The sequence below is a fragment of the Salarias fasciatus genome, chromosome 10, assembly GCF_902148845.1.
Source record: "Salarias fasciatus chromosome 10, fSalaFa1.1, whole genome shotgun sequence".
In the NCBI taxonomy this organism is placed as follows: Eukaryota; Metazoa; Chordata; class Actinopteri; order Blenniiformes; family Blenniidae; genus Salarias; species Salarias fasciatus.
Window position 1 is genome coordinate 15243236 of NC_043754.1, and position 22628 is coordinate 15265863.

Here is a 22628-nt window from a genome sequence, read left to right on the forward strand (position 1 = left end):
CATAAACAACTGGATCACAGAAACTGAGATCATTTCCATTCAGTTTGAAAATGGCGTGTGAAACGTAGTCTGTCATTTTAAAGCTTTCTAGATTGCTTTCCATTTTAAGACTATCTCTGCTCTTGCTTCTCTTGCATACTGCACCTCGGTTAATTCAAAGATGCTCCCCTGGGAAGACACACCACTATCTCCTCTATTGTTTGTCATTTATGAGTCCTTTTTTTCCCTTATAGCAGCACACTCAGCTTTCTCAAGGGAGCCATCTCTGAATAGGTGATGTTAAGCAGTTTTGGGGGGATAAACAGAAGACTCGGCTTCTGTTCAATAGCTCCAGTCTCACTATATTCTCTTAAAGTTGTTGTTTTTCCTCAAAAGCACAGCAGTCACTAATAAAAATGTCTCTCTGTGCAGGTTATCTGTGACAAAAGACAGCTCATGCTGAAACGCTGGATTCTGTATTCAGGAGTTCCTACTGAGCATTTAAACAGGATGCCTCATCTAATCTTTTTTACCCAGTGCTTATTTTTTGTGGAAAGTCGATACCAGAAAGCATAATTCTGACCACGTAAATAACAGAAAACATCCCTATGAAGTAAATCACCGGCATCGGAGGCTCAGAATACACAAACCTGCGCGGATCATCTCGTTAAAACTTTTCTTAAAAAAAGTAGAGTGCAGTTGGATGTGTGTTCCTATTAAATACCATAATGCAGATTCTTTTCATTCATTGTTCAAGCTGCTGTTATGGGGGGGTGAAAACTATTGTACAGTTCATCTCCGTGTATATACCCACAGTTAAGTCTCAAGTTGATCAAACATGCACATTATTGGATTGCATAAGGAAGCAAACCGATTTCAAAAGAGCTGCACATGACTGGTTTTGGGAGAAAATGTTGATGGAATGTGAAACCGTAAAAGAAAGATCATCTTTGTGTCAATGCTAAACTAGCTTAAATCTAAAAATCTGTAAATGTCAACTTACATAACTCATTTATCTAATGCTTGTTCTGAATTTGTTTTGTTGTCAGTGAGAGTTGTATATTTAAGTAGTGGTGGAGTCGCCTCGTCTTTAACTCACTATTGGAACTGGAATTTTTGAAATAATGTGTTTTTCCGTACTCACTGAAAAGAGCAAAAATCTCAAGATGGAAGACTAGTTTGCTCTAGTAGATGTGTTTATACTATGTATTGCACTGTCAGGCAGCTTAATGCCATAATGATGTAAGATATTTTATGGCTGCCACCACAAAAACCCTAAGCCAAAATGAGATGACTGGTGTTTGCCAACATAGTAAAAATTAGTACTTGAATACTAGTGACGAGTATCTGTGACGGCGGACCATTTATCAGTTTAGTAAACAAATAGGGCAGATCCTGCAGAGCTGTTACAAGTAAGTTAAACATGATGTCTCCACTAAATATAGCCTCATCCTTGTAGTTCATCTTCGGCAGCAGATTCTGTGTGGGGCACATATGACATGGCAGATTAAAGGATGTGACAAACGCTTTTTCATGTTGCTGCCTTCATCTGACTGCAGCCATGTGCTCCCTGTCACAGGCTAATCTGTCCTTGGGCATTTGAATAAAAAGTATTTCAAGCTCTAAGTACATGACTTCCCCCTCCAAGACCATCAGCAACAATAGACTGATCCCAAAGTGGGCACAGTTTGGATGTGAGGCTGGAGTTCATCTTTGATCCTTAAAAGCATTATCTCATAGAAAGGGAATTCATGAATTCCTTACAGGACAGAAAGGCCCTATCTGAAGATTTCCGGGTGACATGTCATCATCATTAATTCTTCAGAGGTTCTTCAGACACAAAAGTTATGCAATCTCCTCAATCTTATAAGAGGAAAAAGCTGTATGGAATATAAAATCACAAGCAGATAGCAAAAGATTAATTGCTGTGGCATTTTCCAGGCTATATTTAGTCACGCTTATGAATGTGGAATAGCTAATAAGCCTTTTTTCTTGAGCACCAAACAGCTACTGTCTTGCAATTACACACCATATTAAAGAATTGCTGCATATTTACATTTACATGGCAAAAAAAATATGAATTTTACCATTTCTGTAGCGTGGTGCTTACTTGAACATGCTTCACTGAATTCTGGCAGAACGGCAGTCACTGAGATCTTAGTACTGGCTGGGAGGAGTCTAATTAACACCCATAACTGATGCCCATTCTCTGACACCAGATGATGCTCGCAATAATTTCATTTCCTCATCAGAGAAATGCCAAAATCAATCTTTGTTTTTTTTCTTTTTTTTTTGTATTTCCCCTATTGCTTCCCATCAGACTGTAGTGGAAAGACAACCTCAGCAAATACTGTTCATTGTTAGAAAAGATAACTAAATGTTGCAGCCACATGCCCCTCGTTCCACTTTATATGTCGGCCACATGGCACTCAACAATCAGCAGCAACTCTGGTGGAGAAACAAATGGTACAAAAATGTGGTGGAGGGACTGTTCCTCCATCCAAGAGCCCATTAAAACGACAGGGCTTTTTCCTCATCACTGCAATTTTTACCAACATGGCAACAGCAAGTTGACTTTTTTTATTTCTGTAAATAAATTCAAATGTTATCCTCTGCATATTATTATAACCTCTTAATTTATTTCATGCATTCTTACGAATTTAAGACAAACCTTTTCCAGTTCATCGCTGATCAGCCGGCCGTCCTGGTTCACGTCCAGGTACTTAAACATGGTGTCCACCAGCGCTCTCTTCTGCTCCATGTCCCTCTGCTGGCTCTGTGCTCCATCCTTCAGCACTTTTGGTTGCATATCCAGCAGCATGCTCTTCAGCCTGTTGTACTCCGACATGGTGCACGCATTGCCTGCAAGTGTAAACACAGATATGGGAAGAAAGACATTAGATTGACCTCAACTGTAAAAGCCAAAGCCTTTGGATTGTAACAGCAAATTGGATTCTGTATGTTTGTGTATTTTAAAGTGGGATGATGGAAAAAAGAGGGCAAAGGAATGGATTATGTGTGTATTTGTGTATGTTTTGTGTGCTCTTGAGTGTTTACTCATTTAAAAAATGTAAGTTTTTTTTTGTATGTATAATATGTCTGACAGCTTTTTGGAGCAGGGGGTTCAATTAATTACAAGTAATCCTTGAATCCACATGAAAACAAAAGGTAAACATCCTCATTTAGACCCTCTCAAGCTCCTTGTCCTGCTTTGCTATGGGATTATAGCTCATGCTTCAAACCGCGCCGGGCCTCTCGCTCCCGATTCTCCACCAGGCCCTGTCTGATGAGGATGCGTGGAGGAAATTAAAGACTGCAAATTAATCATGGGCAGCCACTGTGCTTATTCTTCACACTTGAAATCAATGATTATGCAAAACACGTCTGTCACATGCTGTGAGGGACTTGATAACGATGACGAGTAGGCAGACAAGTAAGCACCAGGAACAGAAAGGGGAAATACATGTTTTTTTTTTTCTTCTTCTTCTTCTTCTTCTTTTGTGGTTTTCTCTTGGTCTACTATCACCTGAACCTGGCCCGATGACAGCGTGAAAGGCAGTGTTGAGATGGTGTGAGGCTACGACGCTCACATCAAAGTCAGAGGCATGATGCTGTGAGAACAAAGTGCGAAAAAACCTCTCATATGAATAAATCATCAGGGTGACATCTATCAGGATCAGTGCAGTGCTGGAGACCCCCTTCTGAGAGTGCCTAGAAGTGGATCTTGGTGCCTAATGTCCTCCGACAACTCAGCAGCCACAAGAGCTAACAAAGGCGACATTAGGGTACATGAAGGGCTTAATGGTCTCAGGAACGTCAGTCACAGCTGTAGCAGGGTAGGGGTGCTGTCAAAACACTCCGGCATTTGTACGTTTGTTGTACATTTGCTACAGTCCCTGCAGCAAAGTCAACACATCCCCCGCTGCATTATATGTTAAAGTGTACATTAAAATGCATGCATTATCTTCTTATGCATATGCATAAATGCACACACAAACAAAGGAAAACTCAGGGTCAGCCATGATTAAGTCCTTAACGATCTCTGCGGTGACATCTTCCCATTCATTTCAAATGCCTGATATGACCTTGGCACGACAAGGAGACTTGTCATCATCACTGACATGTATATGCTGTAGGAAAAAAAGTGTCTTGAGGATTAGTGGTGAGATTACACAGGTCAAAATCCACACATGCGTAATAAAGTGGAGCATGAGAGAGAGAGAGAAAAAAAAAATCAGCATTATTAACCTTGAAAACAGCAGTTTCGGTTACGTATTTATCTTAGAAGTGAAAAATTACAGACCAATGTGGGCTTGTTGAAAAGGTGATGACACATGACCTACTTAGTCATTTATGTGCCAGGAGTTGGACCCCCACCCACCTAGCTGCTTCGCAGATCTGTTTGAGTAATCTCAAAAGATGAGGAATTGTCCTCATGTATAACACCCCCCCCCAAAAAAAAAGCCAATAAATTATTAGTCAATTTCTAAAAATTGTTTGTATGTCAAGGGGGAACTGATATTTTAAATGCGTCATATTTGCCTGCTATAAACTGGGATGAACATGCCCCTAAAATGGGAAACATTAACATAATAGCTCATTAAAGAAAAATAAATATCAATACAGAGCAGTAGATGGACACAGTCGAATGGATCATAAAAGGGAAATAACAAGTGAACAGCTGAGGGCATCAGGATTGTCCCTTCATACACAGAGCATGTGCTGAGCATAGGGCCTCACGTCACACTGGGAGGGTTGTTTTATATACAGGTACCACAAGCATGTGCACTCAAGCATCCTGTGCACCTGGAAAAACATGTACACACAAGTTAGCCAAGTGAGAAAGGATGTTTATCATCTCCTCTGCTGCTACAATGCTCAAAATGTCCGTCCGTATTGTTCATTTTATCTGTAATCAATGACCTGATAATGGGTTGTTTGATGCAATCTGTTTATTATCCTGGAGTTCAGTTATTTCTAGCAGCAGGCAATGTCAATGTTCAGATCCTGTTAAGGCCATGACTGCTGAAAAAAATCACTGCCTATCATGGGTACAGAGAAGTGCTTGCAGGTGACAGTATCATATGTATTTTATAATTTCTGATTGACTCAAACAGACCAAAATATCACATGTGCACATCTACTTAACCATCTTCAATTTAAAAAAGGTAACTAAATCAAGTGATAGTGTTGAGAGGCTCATAATTTGCTGTGGCATGTGGCCTTCATTTGACCAGCAGTGGCTCATTGTTCAAAGAGCAACTTTTGGGTCACCGATGCTTTAATGGAATCACACGTTTTCCAAAGGAAAGTGATTAAATGAGATCAAGATCCTGAAAGTTAGGTTTGTGACGGCTTCTGATTTGTTGTACTTATACCTGGTAATCAGTACATCTGTTAAAGTGTTTTGCTCGGTTGTGGAGGTCATTCTAGAAAACAGCAAGTCATTAAAATAAATGGACATAATTAATTCAATAAACCTCACTCATATGTCTATTTCTTGGAGGAGTGCATGTGATGTACCGCATGTGCTCACGGAGGCACATGGAAAAGATGAAACACACACATCTCCACATCCACGACAATTATTTCATCCCCCGATGACTCACGCACTGACACGACTGAGACAGTGCACACCGTCTTCCACGAGCACGCAGTCGAGTCAAGGTCTTGGCTAAATCCCTGTTCAATGTTATTCCTGCCAGGGGAATGAGGCGTGAGATGGCTCAGACATGAGGGATCATCACCTAACTGTCATCCCTGTCCCTGCGCTGGAAGGACAGAAATAAATTAACACCCACTCACTGATTTACATCTTGTCATATATGGTGAGAACAATCCTCTCTTTGCTCAGACCTGCTCTGCCTCTGCCTCGGTCTTTACAGTAGGGAAAAAAAAAAAAAAAAAAAGAAAAGATTTATATTTCGCATTTGACTTTGCACCATAGGAACTGAGCTAACAGAGGCTGATTGCGTTTATAAACTATTTCAATGACCTAATGACCTCCTCACCTCTCCAGATACACTTTCTATTTGAGTAGACAAAGTGAGCGTTCCAGCCGGGTGTTACAGTGAATCACGCTCTCCGTCTCCGCTGTCGAGAGCGTCCTTTGATTCAGTCTCTCTCGTTCTGCTGAGTGCAGCAGCTGCAGCAGTGGCAGAGAAATGTCTGTCTGTATTACAGTGCATCCACCCCTGACTCCAACGCAGGTTTATTGTTCTAGAGGGACTGGGACTCTGTTTATTGCCTGATTGAAATGTTAGCTACTTAAGTGAGTGATCCGGAGCGGCTCGCGCCGTGGACGCTCAATGTCCCGAAGACTGAGAGACTCCGTGCCGCTCAGAGCATCCTCCAAGCTCTTGCTTTATAAATGTCAGGCGAGGGAAAACAAACAGAGGCAGAGCGCCACAGAGGACATTCTATGTCATGCTAAAAGAAGATAACTGCATGAGAAGATAAAAAATCTCATGGATATTTGAAGACGCACTAGATCTCTAAGGTGAAAAGAAATAGAAAAAAATGGGGTCAAGATTAAATGTGCAGGAGCAAATATTCCAATCAGACTTTTTTTTTCATTGCATCAGTTTGCTAAAGCATTTCATGCTCTCGATGAACACTGTCAAAGATGCATGCACACTCACTTTCCTCATATTTTTTAAAGCCTAACCTCATTTTCTTGAAAGAATATATTGGAAACGTGTTTAATGTCTTCATTGTTAATGTGCCCCAGACCCACACCTGTAATATAGACGGGGAAGGAACATCGTGGGACAATTAAATGAGGTACAGACTGCCAGTTTGCATTACTTACTGTACGTCTCTGTCTTATAGTTCCCTAGCCTGCTCTTCTCTGGGACCACCTGCTGGGTTTCAACCCGCTTGTAGGAACTCACCACCGGCAATGCCTTACGGGCTGCACGTGAGGACCGATTTTGAAGCAACAATCCGTCTGTTATCTGCTGCAGAGGCAGACTTCCCCGCGGAGACAGAGAAAAGTACGCTGTACTTGGTCAAAGGGTATCAGAACGCTTCAGCAACAGGAGGGCGATTCTCCAAAGCACATGAGGAGAGAAGAGAACGAAGAAAAAAGCTGCGATAATCTATCAACATCCAGAAAACCAGAGCTTTTAAAAGTAAGGTAATGTTTGTGTAAGGCTGCTAATTCATCACAGATATTTTAATTACAGGTTAATGCTAATATTCCTGAAAGCTGGTGACATGTCATGTCGATAAAAGGAGGAATGTCTCAGTACAGTTATCATTCACAGCTCCTAAAATTGAATACCAAATCTGTTTGACGTTTGAAGGAGAGACATAACCATTCTGCAGCCCTCAAACTGTGTTTACTGAAGACAAATGCAATTACTAATGAGTTTATGGAGACTTTAACAACAGAGCTGCTTTACTTTCAAACACGTGATAATAATGCACTGCTGCCAAGAGTGTAAGATGTGGTATTCATAACACACGGTTTCCTTCATTTTGAATGTGACAGTAGAAATGTTAATAGTGCTTGTCAAAACATAAGCAATTCATTTGTCATCCGTCCACATTTTCTCGTCTGTCACAATCATGAAGTTCACTCCTTTGCACATCCGTATATACAGTACTATTCCAGACGCGCATGAATCAAATGTCTCCCTTGTACTGATTGTACGAGTTCTTGGCTCAGGCTGAAAGACAGAGGGAAGGAAGGGAAATCCAAGGTATCAATCTGTCAGATGATGAAACCTCCCCACAATGTCCTCCAGGATGTAAAACTGCTCGCTGGTAAATTTATGTCTGCCCGACCTCCTCTGGCTGAAATGATGGGATTATTTACTGCCATGTCGTCTGTGTGCCGCTAATATGCGCTAGTGACGGACCTTCCGTCCAGATAATTATGGATATGATGGACACTCTTTGCTCCTGGGGGCAACAAGGTCTACTCGAGCAGAGCCAATCTTCCAAGGGTGACACAAGTCACAGGAGAGAGCCTCATGTTGCATAATCGCTGTTGGCAGCTGTTTAAATCGGCTTACTGGGAGCTTCATAGTCGATCCAACATTTTCTCTATGATACAAAAACTTTATCTTTCTACATTTTGATATTCATTACATTTTTAACAATTTCTAATAATTACATTTTCGTGCAAGCGCTACGAGATAAATATTATGTTCAGAAATTGTGTTGAGATGTCACAATGAAATATTCTAAATTAGGCCAAAAAAAAAAAAAAGATGATGTTAATTGTTGCTTAGCTGTTTACGAGAAACTGGAACAACTGGAAACTGAAGCTGTGAAATACAGAATGAGGGGTTACAGTTCAGACTGATTATGAGAGAAAGGGACTAACATTAATAATGGCATTGCTGTGTTATGTTGTCGAGATGTCTCTTCTGTTTTTTTTTTTTATTATTATTGTTGATTTTGTGGGGGGTTTTGTTTTTTGGGCAGAGTTGTTTGTAACTTCCACATGTTCTAGGTAATTCCAATAAATAGAATAGGTATGATAAGCCACTGCCTTCAGCCTGCTGCTGAACAGCATTGTGTTAGTGCTGAACTTTGACCAGAAGTAAATCATTAATTATTTAATTCATCCATTCATCTGTTCATTATTTGAAGGAGAAAAAAAATGAATGTTTTCCAGCTTTGATTATCAAGTGAACTAGCAAGATTTTTGTTTTTATTATATGTTTTTTTTAATATTTTGATAGATCATCTATCATAGATGTTTAGAACAGGCATGTGGAAAACTGAAGTCACAAAAAAAGTCCATTGATCCAAATGTAGTAGCAAGAAATTTGTCAGACTGGTTTTACAGCAGTTTTTCAAACCCATGAACTCATACAGCCAAGATGAGTAACCAACTGTTTAAATGAAGCAACAGAAAAACAAATGTTCACTTCACACCACCTGCAATAAACCCACTTAATGTGCTGTGAATAATCCTGGAAGAGCAGGTAATAGAAATCCAGCACAGGAGAGGCAGATTCCACAGCAAGGGAATTAAATATTGATGCATGTGCCTTTACTGGTTACTTCATTAAATGATTAAAAAAAGAAATAAAAAACCCTCCAGAACTATCAGCACATTATGTTTCTTAATTAAAGTAGATAACAATTTCACAATTATTTTGTTCAAGTATGTTGTATTCAAAGGTAAATGTCAGCAATGGGACCATATGTTTGAAGAGTCGACACATATGACGACCGTGATAAAGGTTAAATTATTAAGGCTAGTTGACAAGTCTCAGCTCTGTCTTTTGGGTTCTCCCTCCACAGCAGAAAAGCCAGTCTCTAAAATGGTCTTAAAACGAACAAACTGTGAGCCTTTGGAGTTGTTGTACTGCTCTGATCTCAAGCGGTGCAAACTTGAAGCTCGCCTAAAAGGACTGGAAGCTTAGAAAGTCTCAGTGAGCTCAATGCCTCATCAGGTGGGAGCTATTATGCCAGCACAGAAAAAGACCAACACATTAGGCAAGGGTGGTCACACCGAACAGCATTTCTATTACAACAAATTACAGATGCACTCGACGGAGAGAAATGTGCTCCTGAAGGTGTTCGCAGGATGAATCCGAGTGGTATGCGAGACATTTTGCTGGGTGTATTAAAAAAGAGAAAAAAAAAAAGCCATGTATTTTTGTAAATATGAAACCATAGCACAAAATACCAGTCATTATTCAAAAACAGCTTGCGCAGCATCCATTTACTCAGAGCAGCAGGAGGGGATTGTGGAGGAAGAGGAGGGAATATGCAGCAGCAGATCAGTGTGAATGATCAGCGGGCCCTCAGCAGTGAAGTGAGAAAGGCCGAGTGTGAATCAGCTGATCGGATCAATTCTGAGCCGTCAGAGTTGACCGTGAGCAGGATGTCGTAGTCAGAGTTGGGTTTTTCAGCTGCATTGTTGCTTTCTAAATTAATGTTCCCACACGGGGCAGATTTTGGGAACTTTTCAGTGACAGTGTGGGCAGTAATCCCACTTCAAGTCAGGAAAAAAAAAAGGGGGGGATGATTTAATGTTAAAAGTGACTCCTACATTTCTTGGCTAACACATATCTCACACTGATTTAAAATGACGCCTCTAGATTTCCTGAGCACAGACAAGCTGTCTGCCAGTTTGCTTCACTATACATTTAGCAGAGTGGATCAGTGTGCGCTCAGGAAGCCTTATCAGAGTCTGTGCAGCTTGGCACCGACTAAATGAGAAACCCATTGCAACACCAAAGTTATTGGCAAAGCAGTGAAGGAGAAATAGTACAGTAGCATTCGCTCTCTGCGTGCCTGTCTGTCTGCCAGCCGATCGTCTGCCACTGGCTTCTCAAACTGCACATCAGCACTGCACGCATCAGGCCTATATCTTTTACTGTCACTCCCAGTGGATTTCATACTGTATATGCCTGCATTGGATCCAATCAGTCTGAAGAGAAGTGTGAATTTCCGAGACATGTAAAGTTTCGATTCTGAGGTCCACTGACAGCGTCTTTTAGTTTTACTATGCTTTAAAATCAGCTAAATACTTCCAGTTTTCATTCGAGCATGGCAGCGTGTACAGCTGTTGTGCTTTTTTTTTTTCCTTCTCGGGAACAAAGTTGTGCTTGATCTGTTCTAATTACTTTCTTAATTAGCATAGAGTACGCCACATGGAGGCTGCATTTGGATTTAGTTATGTGAGTTGTAGTTGTTTGTTTTGGAAAAAGTTCAATGATTATTTCATTTGGAGTGTACTTGTGCGCACTATAAAAAACGTCTTTATTGCCGGCTTTAGTTTGTTGTGTTGGAATATCCCAGCGTTCATGACTAATGCTTCTTATTGTCTGGTGCATATTGTTCGCAGTGACAGCTGAAACCAAAGACAGCTGAATCATCCACCCTTCTATCGTCTATTCCTTTTTCTTCAGTTGAAGGGCTGCAAATCCCAGCTGACTATAGAAAAAGGAAAGATACACCCCGGACTGGTCACCAGACAATCACAAAAGGGCAATTTCAGAGTTACTAATAAACCATAAAAACATGTCTTTGACTGAGCATTAGCAGATTAACCAGAAAAAAAAGGCCACATGCACACATTCAGTCCTATGTTTCGTACTAGATGCTCCTTCCTGTGAAGACAGAGGAAATTATACTGTGTTCAAACCAAAGGCTCTCATGTGTGGGAGGATGTTCTCTTCCCCTTCCACAGAAGACAGTGCTACAGTCTAGTTTAGCATGCCCATCAGCTCAGTCAGTTATCATTGTGCCTAACATTCTTTGGCAGTGTTTCATCATTTTCTGTAGTGTGGAAAAACAAAACAAAACAAAACAAACTCTAACTTTGGCTTCCTCGTGTCACAGTTTTTCATGCTCGTCAGACATCATCAGTCCAAAGAGACAACATTAAAATCACCATTACCAAAAAAAGTGTCGCTGTTGTGAACATAATGAATGTATGACAAAATCAAAATGATGCAAAGAAGCCAAATATAGTTTATTGGGGCAAAACAGGGAATGAATATGTATAAATTATATCAATTTTCAGTTATGGATTCAAGCTTGAATCTACTTACAATATATATAAAACCATCCAAGTCATCAGTTCAAGGTTTTCAGTACCACATTTTTTGGGGCGCAAGTAGTTTAAAGCATGTGAGTTTTCCCTCAAGAGGTATGATCCACATTTGCGTCTATTTAACCTATAAATTGAAGAATACAGTATACCGGGATGACGACCAGTGAAGTTTATTTTCTTATATGAGATACCAACACAAAATGAGGCGTCTCACAAACACAGTGAAAACCCAGTCCAACAACAAGACCCCTTTCCTGCAAATTCCACATTTCTCGATATCAGTGTTTATTACCTTAACCCTCATTATCCATCCATTTTCTACACCAACTTTGGTTTTCCTGGCTCTGGAGCCAATGGAAATTTAGAAACACCAGTTAGACTGAAAAAAACAAACAAACATGTTTTAGGGCTGTGGGAGGAAACCAGTGAACCAGGAGAAAATCTATTCAGCCACCAGTAGACCATTTCAACTCAGCAAAGGAAAGCCTCGAACCACGGGACCTTCTCACTTGGAGATAAGGATGCTAACGACTACATCATCGTGCAGCCCTAATTCCCATCATTATTCAAATCATAAAGCGATAACAGTTCAATGACATGCTGCAGTGCTTGGATAATGCTGCTGTGTTTCCCGCTTTACAAAGTGTCAAGTAGCCATCTCTCTGATACTCAAACACCAAGTAACCCCAAGCGCGATAATCGTGTCAGACCTAGACAACTTACAGCAATTTGTTTAGCACGGGGGCAACACCAAAAGCACAAAGAATAATCAGCTCCTCAATGGCGCAGACAGAATATAAACACAGTTGCACTTGTACCCTCAGCACTGGTGAAGCGGATTTAGCCCAAGAAAATAATTACCCAGGCCCGGCTCCCGCTAATAGATTGAGACTGGGAACGAGCTTAGCCGTTGATTACATTTTTAGCATCCATCCTCCTCTCTGCCTCACACCTGCAGTGTAACTTACTGTAATCTCAAGGCCTTTCATGGTCCTTGCTGATGCCTGCAAGCTGCTGCCTGATGATCCCATGAGTATACAGAATTTAAATTGCCCGAATGAGGAAACTGGACGAAATGGCCGCCTCTGGCTTTATGTGGAATAACTGAACCACACTAATGACAGTCAACCCTGGACAAACACCCACCGCTGCCTCCCCAAAAATACAGTGGCGACCTTGTGGGAGAGAATGAGAGAAAAAGTGGGAGGTGGACTGAAAGTGGAAACTCACAACAATTTTTCACATCTTCGATAGGTGAATTTACTATTTATAGCCCGAAGTAACTGTGGTTTTAATTGCAAATGTGAGAGTCGCTCTCTGGAATTAGAGCTCTAATCTAACCTCAAAGCTGAAAGAAGTTCTCAGAGTATGTTTCTTGATTATTCATTGCTGATATAAATTCACAGATTCCAGCAATATATATCTCAAACAACTAAAAATTACAAAGCAAACCAAGTGTTGAAACTGAAATAATGAACAAGAATAAAGTAAATATCTACATCTCCTTTACATTGTAGCTTCATCGCATTAGTATCAGGAAACCACTTTCAAAGTCATGTTGACAACGTGTTTCATAATGCCAACTGAATGTTACCTTGAAAACAAGTCCGCATAATAGTTTCGCTTTTCAGAAGTTACTCAGTATGCAGGGCGGTGCATGGCTGGATCAACCTTGGAGTAGGACCCGCTACAAAACATTTGCTTGTGAGCTCCATCTACCACCCACTGTGCAATGAGGCAATGTCACTTTCAACTTCCTGTTCAGCTCAGTGAGTTCTATAAATCAGGACCTGGTACATCGGGGCAACTAATACACACCTGCTGATACAACTGTTGACATGTACAGGTACATCTTAAAGACAAACGTTTCAGCAGAAATAAAGCATAATTACTCTGCTCATTTTATTTCACATGTCCACTGTGCAGTTTTATCACTAAGTCATCACAAATACACAGTATTTGGTTTGAAACTCAACACCATGACTCAAGCAGATGATACTGCAGGAAATGTTCAACGTTGAGCACTAGCAGCAGTGGTGCTATGTCACAGTTGGTGCAAAGTAGGACAAATCATAATCACAAAGGTAGTTTCAGGCTGACATAGCTGCTGGCTGGCTCTGAACTCAAGAACACTCCTCTTGTTGAACACGGGAGTTTTTCTAAAACATTAGCAGGAGCTGATGTTGTGTTTGCTGCCAACACGAGTTTGCCCATTCATCCATCTTCCATACCAATCGTTCCTCTTCAGGGTTGTGAAGCACTGAAGTCAATCAAAACTAACTACAGGTGAATGTCTGGACAGGTCTCGACTCCATCACAAGGCAAACACCATGAACCTCACAGGCATGTTTTTTCACTGTCGACATAAATTAGAGAAAACCCATGAAGGAAACACGTCAACTCCAAACAGAAAGGCTCAGAGAATATTTGACCGTATGTGTTTCAAAAAGCTGTGCTCTGATCCATCTACACAGTGAAGAAACATTTTCCAAAACTGTGCTCTTTTCTAAAAGCACCACTGTCGTGTAAACAGACCCTAAAACACAATACAAGTTTCGCATTCTCACTTGAAAACGTTGATTAAATGAAGCCTTTCTATGTTATCCAACTCTAACTCAGAACAGCTAAAATCTCTGAGAAGATAACACCACTCACAACAATAATGATCCTACAAAATAATATTCTACCTAATATGACTGAATGTCATAGCTGTGCCTAAAAAGAACTACATCTAACAGGGTTGTTGAAGATTGTGCTTCACAGCTTCAACTTGCTCTTAAAACACACAATATTTTGGGGGGGACAATGTTCAGAATATTTGACGATAAACTGTGCTAATGTTGTCTGAGAGATTTCCTTTTTTTCGTTTAGACGAGTCTTAATCGAAATGTCCAGTTTTATGTACAGAAAAATTGGTCATCAGGAAGTTTTAACATCATTGATCAAACCTGCCCTCAGCAAAAAAAAAAAAAAAAAAAACGTGCAAATTTGTACGTTGTTAAAAAGAGCAGGAGATGATGCTGCGACTAGTTTATCTGTTGATACATTATAAACTACAAAAGACTAAAGGGAACGTGGACAAACAGTCAAACATAATAGGTTTTCGATTGCTCAAATGAAGACGTGTGTTTTCAATCTCGATTCCACTTACAACTTTTCTATTTTCTTTAATTTTTCAAAGTGGCAGTGCAACACTGCGGGGAACTTTCAAGAGGATCTCAGGACGCTGAACGTGGAGGAAATAATGAGCTGTATTCTTTCATGTCTTCACAGTACCACAAAGCAAAAATGTGTCAGGTGTGAGGAAATGTTCCACACATGTACTGTATGTGGAGATCAATGCTGCATAATGGTGACACTTAGAGACAACAAAAGGAGAACCGGAGGAAGAGTATATGTGCTGGCGTCAGTTCATTTTTCTCAGTCAAAAAGAAAAGAAAAGAAAAAAAAAAGGTTCCTCGCTTTTATCTGAGAGTTTTTGCTTTCATCTAAATTCTGTCTGTGGATATATGCCTTAAGAAGAATTCATTTTCATACTTTTCTCGAAAGGTCAAAACTTTGCTTCAGTGGCAAAGGCTGAAGCATTTTGCGTGGGAATCTCTCTTGACAGGAGATTCAGCCTCTTTTTATGGTTTCTAGGTAGCAGCTTTATCACTTAACCGCACATCAACTGCAGCTGGGAGTATAGTGATGGCACTTCAGTGGAATATCATTTATAATAGCAGCTTCCCTGCATTCAAGATTTTCTTCCAGAGAGAGAAAAATGCAAGTTTTACCACATAGAATCATTACTTGAAACTAAATAGGAAGAAATTGCTGTTATCAATAAAGAAAATGCTGCTATAAACAAATGTGAATAATAATCTTGAGTGTTTGATTGTATTTATTATACTAGTGATCATTCAAGGCATAAACCCATAGCATGAGAGGAAATTCATTTAGTCTGTGATGTATTCCCAAGAGGCAAGATGAATTTTTGGTTGATGTTTAAGTGAACCATCATGCCACAGCAATGGTGTATTCATTATCTTCAGATGAAGCAAACATATGGAGCTAATTTCAACTTTTATGACAGTCCTCAATTATAATGAGCATTTTTCTCCCCCCTCAGCTAATGAGACACGACGCAATCAGTCCATAGCGTGGTCTTTCAGTTTCCTCACGGTGAGTTCAGTACAGTTATCCCTGTGTTGTTACTTGACAATGAAGATATTTCGTCTCTTCTTTTTGATTCAGGAAGACACTGGAGACAGCTTCAGCTTTGACAATTTGTGCTACAAATGTTGGATGTTAATCATTGTTTGACATTAGTTTTTCTTCCACGTGAATGATTTGTTACTCGTCACGGTGCCTTCATTTCTCTTCAAGGTGTTCCGCTGACACTACAAAAACGGACTACAATTAAATGTGTGATGTGCAGCTTTAAATCCCTACAGGTTCACGACAAAACCTCCCTGTGGTATATTTATTGATGATACACAGTTGTGCAGTAGTGTGAAGGTTATGTACAGATTACATCTACCCTGTTGAGACTTGCGGGGCACGAACACAGAGAGACAGACGACCACAAACACTCACGCCTACTGGGTCATCAGTTAGCTCACAGGCATGCTTTTTGGACTACGGGAGGAAAGTAGGAAAAAAAAAAAACACATACAGGCACTGGAATAAAATACAAACTGCATTTTGCACACAGATAATCCCCGACTAGAAACTCACAACCTCAAACACCCCTGGATTTTGTCTGTATTTTTTAACGGGGACATCTAAATAAACTGACAAAAAGAAAAGAAAAAAGTGAATAACACTCCATTTTCATGGGATCATTAATGTGGAAAAATAAATAAATAAATAAATAAAAATCCCAGGAAAAGTCAAGAAAAACAATGAGCTCAACACGGCTCAAAAATGGCCAGCTAAAAGGTGAAATAGGGCTGATATGCTGAAAGGTCAAACACAGAAGGGAAAATAAATCTCAATCCGTGGACAATCAAGTAGTTTCAGCTACCACGGTAAAGATCGTTAGACCATCGGGAGGAATCTAAAAAGAGCCTTTTCTTTCTCTCTTTTTGGTTAGAAGGAAATCAAAATGAGTATTTCAATGTCTCAAACAATAAATTGGATGCTGAGCATGAGCAGTGACATACCTGTCTGAATAATGACTTGCTGCTCTGACTATTCTGTATTCTGAGGGCTTTTTAAGAAGGAAGTTAAATTAAATAAATCAAACAGAACAAGAAGTCAGCCCGACGGCCCTGCATACTCATTTGTTTGCCCCCAGCTACACTGGTAGCAGTGGACTGATATTGACTCATTAAAGGTTTACAGCCGGAGTCCTTGGCTCTGCCAGCAGGTAGAAATGGCACTAAAGCAGGCCATTAACCAGCAAACAAACCTAATGAAGGGAGAAATTAACAAAACACAAACAAATAATGTATGGAACTCCCTCCCTGGCGTCGGTTGATATAGCTCTCCCGTTTGCACGACCCCCCCTTCACCCCCCCGGGTCATTATGTGCCCATATCTGGGTCACACACATCTGCCACTGCTGGGGCTCCAAACCAGCGAAAGCAAGGTAGGGGTGGGGGCATGGGGGGTACGTCTTCTGAAAGTTGTTGCTTTTTGTTTAAAAATGAGGTGACCTGGATGGACTAAGAGTTATTCATACCTCTCATTGCCACCACACTATTTATGGAAATGACCAGAGTGCAAACACAGAGCGAGCAGATTTATCACTGGGACTGGGCAGTTAAAAAAAAGAAAGAAAGAAAAGTATGTACCCCATTTCACCCCTTTGTCCCTTTAGAGAATTGCTCCTGAAATGTGTGTGTTTTCGTGGAGTTGAGGTATTTCTCTCTTCTTTCCCATTAAGTCTTTTCCTAACTGCCCTCTTCATGAATTCATACGGCACAACACACCATCTGGGATGGAGGGCTCCCCGACATAACAATTTTATAATGGTGGGGAGCTGGTCCTTCAGTCAGCAGCTTGTCAACTGGAATGACATGTTTCAAATCCCGGGATCCACAGCTATTTAAATACCCATTGGCTTTCTGGCCCCTCTGGATCCCGAGCCAAGCCTCAATATCCATTCCCTCCCGTCCAAGACTGTCACTCACCGCAGGCAAACAGGATGAGCCGCGTCCGAGCTCAGCTACCACCAGTTGATTTATTTTATGTCATGCCATGCCGTGCGGTTCTCAAATAAATTTCTACACCAGTCCAGTGATGTACAGTTTTTTTTTTTTTTTTTTTCCTTTCACCGAATTCATTAGAATATATTTAAGAGGAAAGAGAGAGACAAAGAGATTGCAGCTTTGTTTATAATGCAGGACTTCAGGCTCAGGACTGTTTGCGTTTAAATGTTTTAAGCATTGAAGTATTTCATACATGTGGGTATTTATTTCATTCTGAATCTCATCTGAGGCAAAGCGAGGGGTTCGTGGTGAATAGTGTTGATTAGGCGTCAGTCATGAGGCGTGAACACATGCCGCGTGTGTGTGAGGGAGTGGTTAATGTGTAAAAATTGGTTTGCGCGTTGAGCCTAAAAAACAGCTCAATCAACTGAAATAGGAAATGCAGTAATTACCTGGTGGGGTTTATCATATTTTAAGGAGGCGGTGGAGCAGATTTAGGCCAGTTGGTCACATGTACTGTACAGTATGCTGTAACACAGAGGACCCTGGAGAACTCCAGCTTGCAGCAGTGACTAATGTGAGAGCATTAGGGAAACACAGTTCATCACTGTATTTTCTTTAATTACCAGAGTCCCTGTGCAAATTATTGCAGACGGCCTTAAATTCTCTGCAATACCATATGGCAAATACGCAAAGATAAAACCTAATCATATCATTATTATTATTTAAAATGTGCAAGTAATTAGTATATTCTGCCCTGATGACTACTTTAACAAAATAAAGTTTAGTTTATGATTTATGTTTTGTTGATAATGCTAAGTTTTTTTTGATGCATTGATTTTCCAACTTGGCAAGCCAAGAAAAAAGTTTATTTCTTTATCTGTAGATTTCTATATCAAATCAATGACAGAAGCTGGTTAACAGTTAATTCACCTGAATGTACCAATCCACTCGCACCTTGTTTGCTTTATTGATGTAAAAATCAAAACGCACAATGATGATTTGTATTTTTTTTAAAGGAACTTGGGTGAAAAAAAATACCCAGAGAAGTAAGAAGCGACTCAATATATCTATCATGATTCTCTTTTCAGGTAAGATGCTTTCAGATGATGTGAGAAATGTAGGGTTTTAAATCTGCGAAAGATGGGACTGAAACACATAATTATTTGTTACCCAAATTAATTCAGCACAGAGCTTTATCTGTGAGGATTTTAGGCGCCTGATTGTTTCCCAAGTACAAACAGTGAATGAATCCATTTGCGGATCATCAGTGGGAAACATAATTCGAGTCGTTTGAAAGTATCACTGAGGAATTAGAAACAATGGATAATTAACACTTTTTTGATACCTTGCAGAATAAACAGTTAAAGAATCGTGTCCAGGCTGAAAAATGATCATAATTAAAACACCTCTTTAAACATTTTGTCCTTCCAGCTACCCCTTAATTTTCTCTTTTCTGTCCTTTGTTTTTAGAATATATTTGTTTCTTTTGATCCCCACACTTCCAAATTACTCCCTTTTTGGTTCTTCTCTTCTATTGCTCCAGATTAAAAACACACTAAGCATGAACACAAAAACACTGCTAAATCTCCACTTGGTATAATAATGGAATAATGATGATTTGGGTGGTCCTGTTCTCCTGTTGCAGGAGGGGACGCTGCTCAGTGTGATCACTAGAGTAAACTTCTGTAAAAAGTTTAGCTGTTACAGACCACCTGTTTTGCAATGTTCAGGTTTGGGTTGTTTTTTTGTTTTTTTTTTTAAGAATATGTAAATGTGACTTTTTCAAACTTTATTTGATCTGTTTGATATTAAATTTGGAGTTTGTATCAAACATTTCATAAGTGCAGCAGCGTTTGAATGTAAAAATGAGTGTCTGGAGTTTATATCATGAACTAATCATCTTTTATTAATGCCATCTCTCAAGATTTGCTCATCCTATTTCTAGGATGCAGTAGCAGCTTCACTGAATGTGTGATTTGAACCTTCAAACTCCCGACACCAAGTTTGCTTCTCAAACCTCTCGTCTGTCCCGTCCCTTTAAGCAACATTCCATTATGTTCCTTTGTGCTACGTTCGGTTATATTACGTGATGTGACTTTATACATTACATGTTGTGCTGCACTTTATAGTTCTTATTTTCACTTTGAATTGATGAAACTTTTTCTGCTTTGCACTCCACAGTGAAGCATCGGTATACTCACACTCGTGTGTGCACAGTGTGCAGTGACAGCTGTTTCTCACTTTGTTTTAGTGGAATCTACCAGCAGTACAATTACAGTAATTACAACATTAATTCAGCCCTCTGTGAACCTACAGTAACACTACAGGCACAAGATCTACCGACAGTCCGAAGCCTCGTTAGAGGCATCCTGGCACATATAGGTCTCTCTCTGCAGCAGGAAGAGTGAAACGATATGTCGGTACAGAGCGGCAAGACGAGCAGGAGTAGCACAGACTTATGTCTCTGGAGTTTTTTCATCATCCAGAATAATTAAATCAATGGGGAACAACTAGTGAATAATGAAACCAGAGTATCCAAAGCAATTACTAATCCAAACAGTGGATTAGCTGCCATCCTCTCCGGGGCGGAAGACAGAAGCACATATTGATAATAATACGTGCAATAGCCTTAACAAGACGTGTATTTACTAGCACTTTAAGATCACTTCTCATATTTTCAAGCATGAGCCTTTGTGTAGTGACTGATCTACACTGTTTCTGGAGTTCCCTCATGGCTTCTCCAGTAATCAACACTAAAGTGATGCAGCGCAGATTTCCTGCTATTCGGTCCAGATTTTGTTTCCCTCTTCGAAGCGCACCTTTTATTCTCGCATCAGCATTTTGCTCTACGCAGTACTTATCTTGATATTGCCTCAGTTAAGACCTCAAACCTGCATGAAAGCACATTTTACACAGACATACATTTAGAGATTATGTTAATTCGCCACTCACTCTCGATGTGTAGGTGTTCTCAGCGGCTCTAATCAAATTAAAAGCCTTTGTAAGATAAGTCAGATGCTGAATCCAACAGAAACTGAAAGGGTATTAAACATTTGTGCTAATTTTGCTCCAAATTATTGTTGATAAAAGCAAATCAAAGCTATTAATTCATGCACTCAACTGAAAATGCGTGTTAGAGAGGAGTTCCTGTGAATAAAACTACAACAGCATTAGGATTAGACGCTTAGTCATGTTTATGCTGTTTCAGGATTCAGAGAATCTTTAATTCCATTCCATCAGATTTTACAGTCTGCAGACGACTGTCAGACCTTTGATGATACACCAGATAAATCAAAGGAGAAATGTTCAGACTCGGACAGACTTAATGCTTTCAAATCGGCGTGAAAGACTTGTTATAAATGACTATTAAAGGATGTGAAAGAAAACTTTTGGAGTTCCACAAAGTGAGGAAATCCTATTGCCTGAGATCACTAAAAATCCCGCTGACACCAGTTAAAATCCAATTGGCAGTTCAATGCCACTTATATTTTATGAGACTGGAAGTCAGAGTTGTAATTTTGTTGCGTATCAAAAGCATTTCCTACAACGAAATATGTCACACTGTTAAATTAACGGAAGTACACAGACTACACAGAAGCCCAGTTGAAGAGGAGGGCTTAGCTGCAGTTTTGCCTCATTAGAACTGATAAACACGAGTGTCTAACATACACACATTCAAACACACAGACACACACTGCCAAGGCTGAGATTAAGAAGCGATAATATTGACAGCGCCAGGTGTTTCAGAACAGCGAGTGTTGATCGGGGCAAGTCCACCTGTCTGTAACCACGAGAGACCGGTGTAGAAACCAGACCTCTGGAAACTACAGCGCCGCATTAAAATGTCAATAAACATCAGTTTTCTGCCGTCGCGGGAGGGGAAGGGAGAGAAACACGTGAAGCATTAGCAACATATCACTGCTAATTCCCGTCACCCGAGGGATCCAGTCCGTCACTGTACACTCTCATTGAGAGATTGTCTTTCTTTGTGCTGAGTGTATGAACAAAGTCTTGAAAATGCCCGCTGCAATAAGAAAACATGAGGAACTCGCTGCTGATTCATTCATGTCATGCTCACAAACTGTCAGCTGAAAAATCAAACAACAAAAAATATAATTAGCTTTTCCAAAATTCAAATAAATATTTGATTCAGTGTCCTTGGAGCTGCCAGCAATGACAGTTTTCCTCTGATGGGCTGAACACTTGTAAACATCTGTTGTTAAACATGTCAGGATGGTTGTGGGTCACATGATGTAGTGATGTGATGAGCAGCGTACACGGAGCTGAAAAGAATAAATGTTCTTTTCATTTTTCATAATTTTCTTAATAAGCACTGGCACCCGGAGAAAGAAGTTCTTTTAAAAAGCTGCTGCTTTTACTTTCTGGACCTGAAAAATGAAAAACAAACGCTGTCGTGAAACGTTTTTCATTGCAATTCCCCTGGGCAGAGCATGGAAAAAGGAAAAAAAAAATGTTGGTTGCAGGACGTAATGAGCAACGCTCTCTCTCTCTCTCCAATGCTTCGGCCAGTCCTGTCAAGGTGTCCTTTGTAAAAGGCGTTTAACCACCCAGCTATTCTCCAGGACTTGCAGAGGGGATTCAACTGAAATTGTAGCGGCCACTTCCTGAATGTGAGTGTAATGAAAAATAAAGGTTAAAAGAAAAACCTGAGCGTAATACAAAGGCCACCGTGTTGACCCAACTGTTTTCATCCTCCTCTCTGCGATCCTTCAACATCAATTCTTTTATGTTAATGCGCTTGTTAAACGATGGAATGAGAGCAGGTTTTGATTGCCACAACAAACTGAAGACCTCCTTCAACAACTTCAAAATACGACAAAATTGAGCTGACTTTTAATACATGTGCAGTCAAAATGGAAATGTGCGGCGGCGGTGTTTACAGTTATGTGGATGAGCGGGAGATGCGACCGATAATAAATCAGCATTTGTTTGTTTGCTTTTGATGGAGTGCCACTTTAGCA

General features: G+C 40.2%; 1 protein-coding gene across 1 annotated transcript in view; it reads right to left on the bottom strand.

Moving 5' to 3' along the window:
• Positions 1 to 22628, bottom strand: part of fstl4 (follistatin-like 4) — a 189705-nt gene that overhangs the window by 68588 nt on the left and 98489 nt on the right. Inside the window, exon 5 of the mRNA XM_030100616.1 lies at positions 2651 to 2841. Coding sequence (XP_029956476.1) covers positions 2651 to 2841 — 191 coding nt within the window. The remainder of the gene's footprint in view (positions 1 to 2650; positions 2842 to 22628) is intronic.